The sequence below is a fragment of the Pelobates fuscus genome, chromosome 3, assembly GCF_036172605.1.
Source record: "Pelobates fuscus isolate aPelFus1 chromosome 3, aPelFus1.pri, whole genome shotgun sequence".
NCBI classification, from domain to species: Eukaryota; Metazoa; Chordata; class Amphibia; order Anura; family Pelobatidae; genus Pelobates; species Pelobates fuscus.
Window position 1 is genome coordinate 6,792,941 of NC_086319.1, and position 13,387 is coordinate 6,806,327.

Consider the following 13,387-nt stretch of genomic DNA (forward strand, 5'->3'; position numbering starts at 1 on the left):
TCAGTAAAGATATAATTCCTGATATTATTTTTAAACCTTTGTCCCTCTAATTTAAGACTATGTCCTCTTGTTGTTGTAGTTTTTCTTCTTTTAAATATAGTCTCCTCCTTTACTGTGTTGATTCCCTTTATGTATTTAAATGTTTCTATCATATCCCCCCTGTCTCGTCTTTCCTCCAAGCTATACATGTTAAGATCCTTTAACCTTTCCTGGTAAGTTTTATCCTGCAATCCATGAACAAGTTTAGTAGCCCTTCTTTGAACTCTCTCTAAGGTATCAATATCCTTCTGAAGATATGGTCTCCAGTACTGTGTACAGTACTCCAAGTGAGGTCTCACCAGTGTTCTGTACAATGGCATGAGCATTCCCTTTCTCGTCTTTCCTCCAAGCTACAGCCATCATTACAGCTAATTTTATCATTATAAGTCAGTGAGTTATTACAGCTCAATGTATTTTTACTAATTCCCTGGAACTGTTTTGGGCATAGGACCATGTGCACGGTCGGTCCAAACTATAACTTCCAGGAAATTCCTGAACCCCTGAACCGATATGGGTGATTTTTGGATATGTTGTATTTTGGGGTACTTATTGGACTTTGTAAAATGCATTAACTACCTTAATTATATCACAGGCAGAGGGGAGGGATTGTGTGCTGTATGTCACCCATTGTGCAGCGCTACGGAATTTGTTGGTGCTATATAAATAATAAAATAATAATAATAATAATAATATGTGGGAGTGAATGTACTCCTAATGTACCGCACACACTGTGAATGTACTCCTAATGTACCGCACACTGTGAATGTACCGCACACGCTGTGAATATACTCCTAATGTACCGCACACTGTGAATGTACTGCACACACTGTGAATGGACCGCACACACTGTGAATGTACTCCTAATGTACCGCACACTGTGAATGTACCGCACACACTGTGAATGGACCGCACACACTGTGAATGTACTCCTAATGTACCGCACACTGTGAATGTTCCGCACACTGTGAATGTACCGCACACACTGTGAATGTACTCCTTGTAATATGCTGGTGTCTGTCAGTATTATATTTGTCTCTTTTTGCTAACTATCTTTGTATAATTCTGAGGTGCGTGTAAAATGTTGGTGCTATAGTAATGCTAATGATGATGTTAAGAATAAAGTATATCGTTAAAGTATTGATAAGACTGATATCTGTAGATCATTCTAATGCTGGTCTGACGCTCTTTAAATGCCCTTACTTTCATTTTGTACCTGCACTGGCATCGCCCACAGATTGGGGCACAAAAACAGGAACCACATCAGCTGATTGGTCTCAATTGCAACCAAGTTATTTATCTGTCCCAAAGTCATCTCCCCCATGGACATGTTGGACGTGGAGAGTCGCAGAATCTTGTTATAGATCATGGCCTGCGAACACAGAGACATAGAACACGTCAAGACAAGACACTGAACAAACACCAAAAAAGATTCTGTTTATTTAACAACTGGAACTCCACAAATAAAATTAGTCGGGCTGTGTACTGATTATATTAGTTATTAAATATTAGTATCATATTCTCAGGTTTGGTTTAGTTTTTTTAGAAAGGCGAAGTAAAGAAATGTAAAGCATTATTCAGTTAAAAGCTGGGAAACGTTAAAGGGATTTTTCTGGCTAATTTTATGACACAGACAGACATTAAATACAACAACCATTATATCTCAAGGTCCTGAATTTCTTTACAAATCTGAGGCTTGGCAGCTTCTCAGCAAACCAGGAAGTAACTCTGCCAATCAGAATGCTCGCTCAGCTTAGTATGGCACTGGTTTCATGGAATGGTTATACATTGTTTTTACAGAAGCCTGTCCCTTTAACACGATGACAACATTAGTATGTGTCACTACAACCTGGGGCCCCATCTAGCAGCTGGGGCTATTCAGTCATTATGGTCAGAGCTGCACGGAGCCCTTTATCTCTATTCAATACACCGCGGCTAATGAAGCGATCATGCTCAGCCCCTGTGTCACTGGGCTGCAGGCTTGTAAATGGAGATACCCACAGGCCACTGTGTCTCACAGACTGTCCCCAAGACGTCTGTGATTGGTGCTGGACTGTGCCGGCTGCCCAGCTCTGATCATTGTGTAATCAGCTAGGAAGCAGGATGCAAACATAATTACATAAATAAACAGCCAGTACATGGCGGTCACAGACCTCCTCTACTGGCTTAACTAGGAAACTATGTTTTGGTATCTGAACTAATAATAGTGGAGGGTATTCTTTAGGGTACAGGTATGGTTAGCTGTAGGGTTAGGGTTAGTGTAGGGTTTGGTAAAGAATGATCTTGTTTTAGGGTGTAACGGTAACATAGGATTAGGGTAGGGTTAGTGTAGGGTAAGGTATGATATAGTTTTAGGGTGTAACGGTAGCGTAGGGTTAGTGTAGGGTAAGGTATGATCTTGTTTTAGGGTGTAATGGTAACATAGGGTTAGTGTAGGGTAAGGTATGATATAGTTTTAGGGTGTAACGGTAACATAGGGTTAGTGTAGGGTAAGGTATGATATAGTTTTAGGGTGTAACGGTAACATAGGGTTAGTGTAGGGTAAGGGATGATCTTGTTTTAGGGTGTAATGGTAACATAGGGTTAGGGTAGGGTTAGTGTAGGGTAAGGTATGATCTTGTTTTAGGGTGTAATGGTAACATAGGGTTAGTGTAGGGTAAGGTATGATATAGTTTTAGGGTGTAACGGTAACATAGGGTTAGTGTAGGGTAAGGTATGATATAGTTTTAGGGTGTAACGGTAACATAGGGTTAGTGTAGGGTAAGGGATGATCCTGTTTTAGGGTGTAACGGTAACATAGGGTTAGTGTAGGGTAAGGTATGATATAGTTTTAGGGTGTAACGGTAGCGTAGGGTTAGTGTAGGGTAAGGGATGATCTTGTTTTAGGGTGTAACGGTAGCGTAGGGTTAGTGTAGGGTAAGGTATGATATAGTTTTAGGGTGTAACGGTAGCATAGGGTTAGTGTAGGGTAAGGGATGATCCTGTTTTAGGGTGTAACGGTAACATAGGGTTAGTGTAGGGTAAGGTATGATATAGTTTTAGGGTGTAACGGTAGCATAGGGTTAGGGGTGGGGTAAGGGATGATCTTGTTTTAGGGTGTAATGGTAACATAGGGTTAGTGTAGGGTAAGGTATGATATAGTTTTAGGGTGTAACGGTAACATAGGGTTAGTGTAGGGTAAGGGATGATCCTGTTTTAGGGTGTAACGGTAACATAGGGTTAGTGTAGGGTAAGGTATGATATAGTTTTAGGGTGTAACGGTAGCGTAGGGTTAGTGTAGGGTAAGGGATGATCTTGTTTTAGGGTGTAACGGTAGCGTAGGGTTAGTGTAGGGTAAGGTATGATATAGTTTTAGGGTGTAACGGTAGCATAGGGTTAGTGTAGGGTAAGGGATGATCCTGTTTTAGGGTGTAACGGTAACATAGGGTTAGTGTAGGGTAAGGTATGATATAGTTTTACGGTGTAACGGTAGCATAGGGTTAGGGGTGGGGTAAGGGATGATCTTGTTTTAGGGTGTAACGGTAGCGTACGGTTAGTGTAGGGTAAGGTATGATATAGTTTTAGGGTGTAACGGTAACATAGGGTTAGTGTAGGGTAAGGTATGATATAGTTTTAGGGTGTAACGGTAACATAGGGTTAGTGTAGGGTAAGGGATGATCCTGTTTTAGGGTGTAACGGTAACATAGGGTTAGTGTAGGGTAAGGTATGATATAGTTTTAGGGTGTAACGGTAGCGTAGGGTTAGTGTAGGGTAAGGGATGATCTTGTTTTAGGGTGTAACGGTAGCGTAGGGTTAGTGTAGGGTAAGGTATGATATAGTTTTAGGGTGTAACGGTAGCATAGGGTTAGTGTAGGGTAAGGGATGATCCTGTTTTAGGGTGTAACGGTAACATAGGGTTAGTGTAGGGTAAGGTATGATATAGTTTTACGGTGTAACGGTAGCATAGGGTTAGGGGTGGGGTAAGGGATGATCTTGTTTTAGGGTGTAACGGTAGCGTACGGTTAGTGTAGGGTAAGGTATGATATAGTTTTAGGGTGTAACGGTAGCATAGGCGTTAGGAGTGGGGTAAGGGATGATCTTGTTTTAGGGTGTAACGGTAAAGTAGGGTTAGTGTAGGGTAAGGGACGATCCTGTTTTAGGGTGTAACGGTAACATAGGGTTAGTGTAGGGTAAGGTATGATATAGTTTTAGGGTGTAACGGTAGCGTAGGGTTAGTGTAGGGTAAGGTATGATATAGTTTTAGGGTGTAACGGTAGTATAGGGTTAGGGTAGGGTTAGTGTAGGGTAAGGGATGATATAGTTTTAGGGTGTAACGGTAACATAGGGTTAGTGTAGGGTAAGGTATGATATAGTTTTAGGGTGTAACGGTAACATAGGGTTAGGGGTGGGGTAAGGGATGATCTTGTTTTAGGGTGTAACGGTAGCGTAGGGTTAGTGTAGGGTAAGGTATGATATAGTTTTAGGGTGTAACGGTAGCATAGGGTTAGGGGTGGGGTAAGGGATGATCTTGTTTTAGGGTGTAACGGTAACGTAGGGTTAGTGTAGGGTAAGGGATGATCCTGTTTTAGGGTGTAACGGTAACATAGGGTTAGTGTAGGGTAAGGTATGATATAGTTTTAGGGTGTAACGGTAGCGTAGGGTTAGTGTAGGGTAAGGGATGATCTTGTTTTAGGGTGTAACGGTAACATAGGGTTAGGGTAGGGTTAGTGTAGGGTAAGGTATGATATAGTTTTAGGGTGTAACGGTAGCATATGATTAGGCATGGGGTAAGGGATGATCCTGTTTTAGGGTGTAACGGTAGCGTAGGGTTAGTGTAGGGTAAGGTATGATATAGTTTTAGGGTGTAACGGTAGCATAGGGTTAGGGGTGGGGTAAGGGATGATCCTGTTTTAGGATGTAATGGTAACATAGGATTAGGGTAGGGTTAGTGTAGGGTAAGGTATGATATAGTTTTAGGGTGTAACGGTAGCATATGATTAGGCATGGGGTAAGGGATGATCCTGTTTTAGGGTGTAACGGTAGCGTAGGGTTAGTGTAGGGTAAGGTATGATATAGTTTTAGGGTGTAACGGTAGCATAGGGTTAGGGGTGGGGTAAGGGATGATCCTGTTTTAGGATGTAATGGTAACATAGGATTAGGGTAGGGTTAGTGTAGGGTAAGGTATGATATAGTTTTAGGGTGTAACGGTAGCATATGATTAGGCATGGGGTAAGGGATGATCCTGTTTTAGGGTGTAACGGTAGCGTAGGGTTAGTGTAGGGTAAGGTATGATATAGTTTTAGGGTGTAACGGTAGCATAGGGTTAGGGGTGGGGTAAGGGATGATCCTGTTTTAGGATGTAATGGTAACATAGGATTAGGGTAGGGTTAGTGTAGGGTAAGGTATGATATAGTTTTAGGGTGTAACGGTAGCATATGATTAGGCATGGGGTAAGGGATGATCCTGTTTTAGGATGTAATGGTAACATAGGATTAGGGTAGGGTTAGTGTAGGGTAAGGTATGATATAGTTTTAGGGTGTAACGGTAGCATAGGGTTAGGCATGGGGTAAGGGATGATCCTGTTTTAGGGTGTAACGGTAGCGTAGGGTTAGTGTAGGGTAAGGTATGATATAGTTTTAGGGTGTAACGGTAGCATAGGGTTAGGGGTGGGGTAAGGGATGATCTTGTTTTAGGGTGTAACGGTAACATAGGGTTAGGGTAGGGTTAGTGTAGGGTAAGAGATGATCTTGTCGTGTTGGGTACAGGATATTGAATGAAAGCTCTTAATATAAATAATATGTATAGGAGCACTTAAATTACGGCGCAACAAACACTTTTCTGTTCTAGGTTTTCAGAACATGGACAATAACCTCCATCCTGAACTTGTCGATAGATAATAGATTTGCCTCTGGTTTCCATAACTCTCCATTAGGAGTCCTACCTAGAGACTAGTTACAATTTCTATTTTACTTTACTAGCAACACTGAAATAAAATCAGTATAATGTATCACATTTTATTAACGCACCATTAACGCCCCACGCAGGTTAATGCCGGTTTCTATGGCGACATAGTAAGAAGCTTGCAGGAACGTTCTTTGAAGAATAAGTGCCAAAAACAGGAGAACAGAGAGGACATAATAGTTTTCTAGAAATCCCGTGGAAGGAAGGAAATAGACTGTGATAAAGGATGTCTTTGGTAAATCCTACAAAAAAAATAAAATAATGTATTTGTTCACATATCACTCGTTCTGTTCATATTGATGGTTTACAAACAGGGGAAAGCTAAAAGATGGAGAGTTTAGCAATAAGAGATAAATAAAGGATAAATATATCTGTATAAAGAGGCCTCCTGCGCCTCCTCCTGTGTGTACTGTACCTGCACCTCCTCTATAGTGGTTTCATTCCTCCCGATTCGTTGAACGATTCCTGAAATACAAAGAGGTCCAGCAAATCCCAATAAATCGGCCATGTACCGGAAAGTGCTGCTCAGTAAAATGGGTCTTCCAAATGCTTTATATATTGCCCGCCAAATAGAGGGGTCCTTGTGGGGTTGGTCAGCCGCCTTTTTCTGCAGATTTGGAAACAAACACTTGCTAGCCACTGTGAAAATGACAGGAACTTGAAATAGTAGCACTCCAATGAAAAATGTGTTATTTTTTTTAACAGTTTAGCAGACATTCCCCAATGAAAACATGCGTGCATTTAATTATACTTGTTTTTTTTCATTGGGGGAATATCGAAACATCTCTTGTCTGCAGCCTCTTGTCTGCAGCCTTTGTAAAACTGCCCTTTTTCCCTAGCCTAGACTAGGACGCAAAATTCAAAACAGACATCCCAACATGCAAAAACCTATTTCAGGGAGGTGCCTCGCCCCCCCCCCCCCCTTTCCCTTCCTTATGCATCATTCGACCATGTGGTCGAGTTGGTTAAAAAGGCCGGGCCTTCTGGAGTTGGTGGTTCAGGATGAGGCAGGGTATCAGTCAGTGGTGCACTTCTTGGATGACTTTCTTTGTGTGAGTCCGGCAGATTCCTCAGTCTCTCTTCACCTGTTGAGAACTATTGAATGGGTGGCAGGGCAGTTTTGGATTCCGCTTGCGGTGGGTCCGACCGAGTGTGTCAGTTTCTTGGGCCTGGAAATTGACTCGGAAGGTGGGGAGTGTTGTCTGTCGCAAGATAAGTTGGTGGGGTTGCGAAGAGTTATGTCGGACGTACATCGGGCTAGGAAGGTTATGCATATGCAATAGCTCCTTGGAAAACTCAACTTTGCTTTCATGGTGATCCCCAATAGGTGGATCTTTAGCAAGGGCTTGACCGGGCTACAGCCCGGGTGCAGGCACCACACCATTTCATCAGGGTGTCCTCGGCCATCAGGGCGGATTTTGAGGTGTGGGATGTATTTTTGAGAGATTTTTAATGGGACGGTGCTTTTTCAGAAGGAAGGGGTTTCGGCCGGAGATCTCAAACTTTTCACTGAAGGCTTCGGGGCATACTTTGGGGGCAGGTGGTGCGCGGAACAGTGGTGAACTGCTTTGGGACAGGAAGGTGGTCTTCCTTTCGGATAATATGTCTGTGGTGTATGCGGTCAATAAGCTGTTGGTGTCATCGAAAATGGTGGTGAGTCATTTTGTCTTGCTGTGTATATTTCTCAATGTGGTTTTCTGTGCACGGCACGGTACCAGGGTATTTGAACGTTGCAGCTGGTGCTTTAATTTGTTTGCAGTGGTTCCGGTTTTGGGCGGTGGCACCCAGAATGCAGGCGGCGTGGAGCTTCTTGCTTGGGGGAGTCATGAGAGCTTCCTAGGCTTGTTCCACACAGCGTTTCTCTTTTCCTTGTTCGGCTTGTTTCATATTGGGGAACTTGTTAGAGCTAAACGAATGGGGGCATTCAGGTGGGTGATGTGCGCTTCAAGAGGGACGGCTTGTGATTAATTTGACTCGGTGTAAGACCAATGTTCAGGGCTTAGGCAAGGACGTTACCCTGTGTGCCCTTCCAGAGTTGACATTGTGCCCTGTTACCATGGTGCCATGGTATCTGGTGCAAAGGCCCGAGGTGGGGGGGTTCTGACTTGGTGCATGCGGATAGTTCCTCGCTGTCCCGTTTTCAGTTTACCAGAGTTTTTAAGTTGGGTTTGGAGAAGTTGGGGTAGTGCGCAGGCTACTTTGGGATTTATTTCTTCTGCTTTGGGGTGACTACAGAGGCGACAAGGTTGGGGCGGCCCTGATTAAGAGGATTGGACAGTGGAAGTTGGTGAGGTTCCGTTCCCATGTGCGCCTGGAGCTGCTGGTTTAGGGTTGTTGGGGTCAGTGTTGATGTTTGTTCATTTGTCTACCTAGGCAAAGTTACCTAGATCATGGCTTATTTTTTCATTTCTGGGCCAAGAAATGGGTTGCAGCTCATGTTCAGGGTCTGCAGCTGGGCTTTCCTGAGGACCAGATTGGGATACGTTGGATTGGTTACAGGGGCTTCTGTTGGGGTGACGTGTGTAGCGCAGTGTTTTGGATGGTGTCGAATGGGCGTATGCCTCATTTTATTGTTTTACATGTAGGGGGTAATGACTTGGGCCTTGTGAAGTGGATGAAGCGGGATATTAATAGTTTGAGGGACCTGCTTCCCGGGATGACCAAAGATGGTTTCCCGGCTGCGGTGGCGACACGCATGCGATCCTTTAGTGATCAATAGCTGCCGTGCCACCGTGGAAATATTAATTAATTGCCTAATGGTTAGTTTCATTTGGAAGGTGGGGGAGTGGTAGTTAATTTATGTTCATATTGAAAAATATTGTTATGTATTTAGATATGGGTCATTGCCTTTTTATATATAACTGTGGGGGATACAGATGTGGTATGGCGGGTGTGCCATAAATAGAGTCTCTCATCCACAATAAATTAAAGGGGCCATAGTCACAGGGTAAAAGGCTGGCAAGTAGTCCCCTCCAAACCCCAGTGGCAAAGTGGCTTTTGCCACAGCGGGGTAGGGGGCAATTACTTTTTCAACGTTAATTTATTACAAATATCATTATTAATAAATGCTGTGGACAATTTTGACCTATATACCTTAGAGTCCATGTCTTATTGGGTTAGGTATGTGTTTTTTTTATTCCGCCCGCCCATATGGTGACTGCACCTGTTATGGGTCCAGTGCACTTCCCAACCCAGTGTGATCCTGGGTTCTGCTCAGTGTGAGCTCAATTTTGTCTGTATCCTTATATAGATTTAAACTCCATGGAAGTTAAATATATTTATTTAATTGTGCTCCTCTTGGTTTTGGACTCAGTTGAATGGTTTTTTTTGGCGTATAATCAGCAGTATTTACATATGTTGTGATGATCACGCACAATGTTCGCTAATAGTAGTTCTGATATAATGTTTAGATGTCCTGTTTAAGCAAATCCCTGCTGCCTCCAATGGGAACACTCCCTTAGAGAGGCGTTGGCTGAACCACGTATATATATTTTTTTGACAGCTTACTGCAGAGGCTGTGAATTCCTTTGATTTGCAGCAAATGCTAGAATTTCAAAGATGACTGTTAATTTACATTTAATATTTAGATTTTTTTTTTTTTTTACATATTTTGATATTTTATCTACTTAATTCTTTAAACATAGGGGCTCCATTTCAGCCTATATCTAAAGGTGCACAAAAACTGCAGTTTAAATATGCGTCCCCTCTCACAATGAAAAAAGGAAGAGAGTGGAAAAATACAGAATTCTAACCAGCTACAGCTGCATAATTATCACTGAACAAAGGCGTAAATACTTGCTACTCTTCCTACAGCAATTCTAAAGGTTTGATGGGTTTGTATGTTTGTTTTTAGTGGATATAATCTTGCTCTATTTTCTGTAGTACATTAAACCTTTCCAATGTCCCACAGTCGCTTGAAACACAGTTACCCTTTGCTCCTCGTAGGCGTTCTTCAGGTTGAAGTAGTTTGTAAGGGCTCTCATCGCTATTGGCAACTTGCCTATGATTTTCAGATCGATGGGCCGTCTGTGTGCTGAGATAATCAGAGGATTCATCCACCAATACGTTGCTTTAGAAAGCAAATTTACAAATGGCTGCAGAAACCTTACACCCAAATCCTGGAGATCCTCGGCAGGTTTAACTTTCTGAGGGTTCATGAAAAACACATATTTCTACAAGATAACAGAGAGAGAACGTAAAACACATTATGGTTCCGTTAAAGTTATACTGTGTGTAACTAAAACAATATAAATAATAAAATAGCTCACCCTGACTAGAATAACATTCATTTCCACCGCCATCAGTAGTCCGTACAATATTACCATTACTCCGGTGATACATAAACGTAACTGTTTATGCGTTATGCCATTCTCCAAATATTTCCAAAATTTGATGGTTTTGCAGGTAAACGCTAACACCCAATAAAGAAAAAGAGCTGCAAAATGCATAAAAATGTTAGAAATGTGAAAGATCCACGACAATAGATACAGATCATCACTTTACCTTATAACATCTGCAACATGCACGATCGCTGGCTCCTCAAACATGGACAATCACCGGCTCCTCAAAGTATGTCCAAACCACGGATGGTCACCTGCTCTTCAAAGCATCTCTAAACCATGAACAATCATGTACTCCTCAAAACATGTCCAAACCATGGGTTATCACCCGCTCCTCAAAACATGTCCAAACCATGGGAGATCACCTGCTCCTCAAAACATGTCCAAACCATGGGAGATCACCTGCTCCTCAAAACATGTCCAAACCATGGGTTATCACCCGCTCCTCAAAACATGTCCAAACCATGGGAGATCACCTGCTCCTCAAAACATGTCCAAACCATGGGTTATCACCCGCTCCTTAAAATATGTCCAAACCATGGGTGATCACCCGCTCCTTAAAATATGTCCAAACCATGGGTTATCACCTGCTCCTTAAAATATGTCCAAACCATGGGTGATCACCCGCTCCTTAAAATATGTCCAAACCATGGGTGATCACCCGCTCCTTAAAATATGTCCAAACCATGGGTGATCACCCGCTCCTTAAAATATGTCCAAACCATGGGTGATCACCCGCTCCTTAAAATATGTCCAAACCATGGGTGATCACCCGCTCCTTAAAATATGTCCAAACCATGGGTGATCACCCGCTCCTTAAAATATGTCCAAACCATGGGTGATCACCCGCTCCTTAAAATATGTCCAAACCATGGGTGATCACCTGCTCCTCAAAGCAACTCCAGACTACGGGCAATCAACCTCGCCACAAAACATGTCCAAATCATGGGCAATCACCTGTTTCTCAAAGCATCTCCAAACCATTAGTGATCACCCACTCCTCAAAACAGGGTTGATCCCCTGGCCTGTAATTCCTTCTTGTGCTAAATTCTATATAATTTCATTATTATTGACTAAATCGTGATCACTGCAGATAGTTTGCCCCTAAAGACCTTAGTGTTTATGTTACCTTGTCTAAACGAATATTGCTTTTGTAGACAATCAGCCAAATGTTTAACAAAAACCCCTAAACCAATCACGTATATTACAATTCAATGCTATCCAGGCTGGGTGTTATTAAGTGTCACTTTGAGTGCGTGGATTAAAGTGCTAACCTGAATGGGTGTCACTAAATGTAACCCTGAACTTTGGTATTTAAGTGCGAAAATAAAAAAAATTAAAGAAAAAAAGACTGGGTGTGACTAACTGCCACCCTGAGTGGGTGAGACTGCCACCATGAGTGGGTGAGACTGCCACCCTGAGTGGGTGAGACTGCCACCCTGAGTGGGTGTGACCGACTGCCACCCTGAGTGGGTGTGACCTACTGCCACACTAAGTGGGTGAGACTGACTGCCACACTGAATGGGTGAGACTGACTGCCACCCTGAGTGGGTGTGACTGCCACCCTGAGTGGGTGAGACCTACTGCCACACTAAGTGGGTGAGACTGACTGCCACACTGAATGGGTGAGACTGACTGCCACCCTGAGTGGGTGTGACTGCCACCCTGAGTGGATGAGACTTACTGCCACCCTGAGTGGGTGAGACTGACTGCCACCCTGAGTGGGTGAGACTGCCACCATGAGTGGGTGAGACTGCCACCCTGAGTGGGTGTGACCGACTGCCACCCTGAGTGGGTGTGACTGCCACCCTGAGTGGGTGAGACCTACTGCCACACTAAGTGGGTGAGACTGACTGCCACACTGAATGGGTGAGACTGACTGCCACCCTGAGTGGGTGTGACTGCCACCCTGAGTGGGTGAGACCTACTGCCACACTAAGTGGGTGAGACTGACTGCCACACTGAATGGGTGAGACTGACTGCCACCCTGAGTGGGTGTGACTGCCACCCTGAGTGGATGAGACTTACTGCCACCCTGAGTGGGTGAGACCTACTGCCACACTAAGTGGGTGAGACTGACTGCCACACTGAATGGGTGAGACTGACTGCCACCCTGAGTGGGTGAGACTTACTGCCACCCTGAGTGGGTGAGACTGACTGCCACCCTGAGTGGGTGTGACTGCCACCCTGAGTGGGTGTGACTGCCACCCTGAGTGGATGAGACTTACTGCCACCCTGAGTGGGTGAGACCTACTGCCACACTAAGTGGGTGAGACTGACTGCCACACTGAATGGGTGAGACTGACTGCCACCCTGAGTGGGTGTGACTGCCACCCTGAGTGGATGAGACTTACTGCCACCCTGAGTGGGTGAGACTTACTGCCACCCTGAGTGGATGAGACTTACTGCCACCCTGAGTGGATGAGACTTACTGCCACCCTGAGTGGGTGAGACTTACTGCCACCCTGAGTGGGTGTGACTGACTGCCACCCTGAGTGGGTGTGACTGCCACACTGAGTGGGTGAGACTTACTGCCACCCTGAGTGGATGAGACTTACTGCCACCCTGAGTGGGTGTGACTGACTGCCACCCTGAGTGGGTGTGACTGCCACACTGAGTGGGTGAGACTTACTGCCACCCTGAGTGGGTGAGACTATGTTTTTAGATATGGCTGTGATATATCAGTTTGTTTTAGTCAAGGTTTCGTTCAGTTGGGGCCAGATTGTGGATTAATTGACAGTCTGTTAGCAGTGTGACACTTCTTACCTAGGAGTAGTTTGGGAAAGTTGGAGGTCTCGATGTTATGGTAGTAAATTATCGAAGTGGTGGCTGCAATGAAGCCCACCATGGCTGACATATAGAGGTGCAGGTGGAGGTGGAGATGGGAATAATCGGTGTTCATGTTTCTACAGAAATCAAAAAGAACATTTTAGTTAAATCATCAGCAGGACATTTGTGCAATAACAGGAGACTTTATGTAAAGGGTGAATATAAAGGAATGAATCTGCTGTTCACACGGCATATCACCACAATATAACCTGGAAACAAGCTCATTGTGTGCATTATGGAGA

The 13,387-nt window shown here is 43.9% G+C and overlaps 1 protein-coding gene across 7 annotated transcripts in view; it reads right to left on the reverse strand.

Annotated features, from left to right (window-relative positions):
* ABCC9 (ATP binding cassette subfamily C member 9) overlaps positions 1 to 13,387 on the reverse strand; it is a 176,238-nt gene that overhangs the window by 118,272 nt on the left and 44,579 nt on the right. For all 7 annotated transcript variants that reach the window (XM_063446650.1, XM_063446653.1, XM_063446652.1 and 4 more), the window contains exons 4-9: positions 13,083 to 13,222; positions 10,245 to 10,411; positions 9,906 to 10,148; positions 6,392 to 6,583; positions 6,042 to 6,218; positions 1,253 to 1,408 (exon numbers count right to left, since the gene is read on the reverse strand). In XM_063446650.1, coding sequence (XP_063302720.1) covers positions 1,253 to 1,408; positions 6,042 to 6,218; positions 6,392 to 6,583; positions 9,906 to 10,148; positions 10,245 to 10,411; positions 13,083 to 13,222 — 1,075 coding nt within the window. The remainder of the gene's footprint in view (positions 1 to 1,252; positions 1,409 to 6,041; positions 6,219 to 6,391; positions 6,584 to 9,905; positions 10,149 to 10,244; positions 10,412 to 13,082; positions 13,223 to 13,387) is intronic.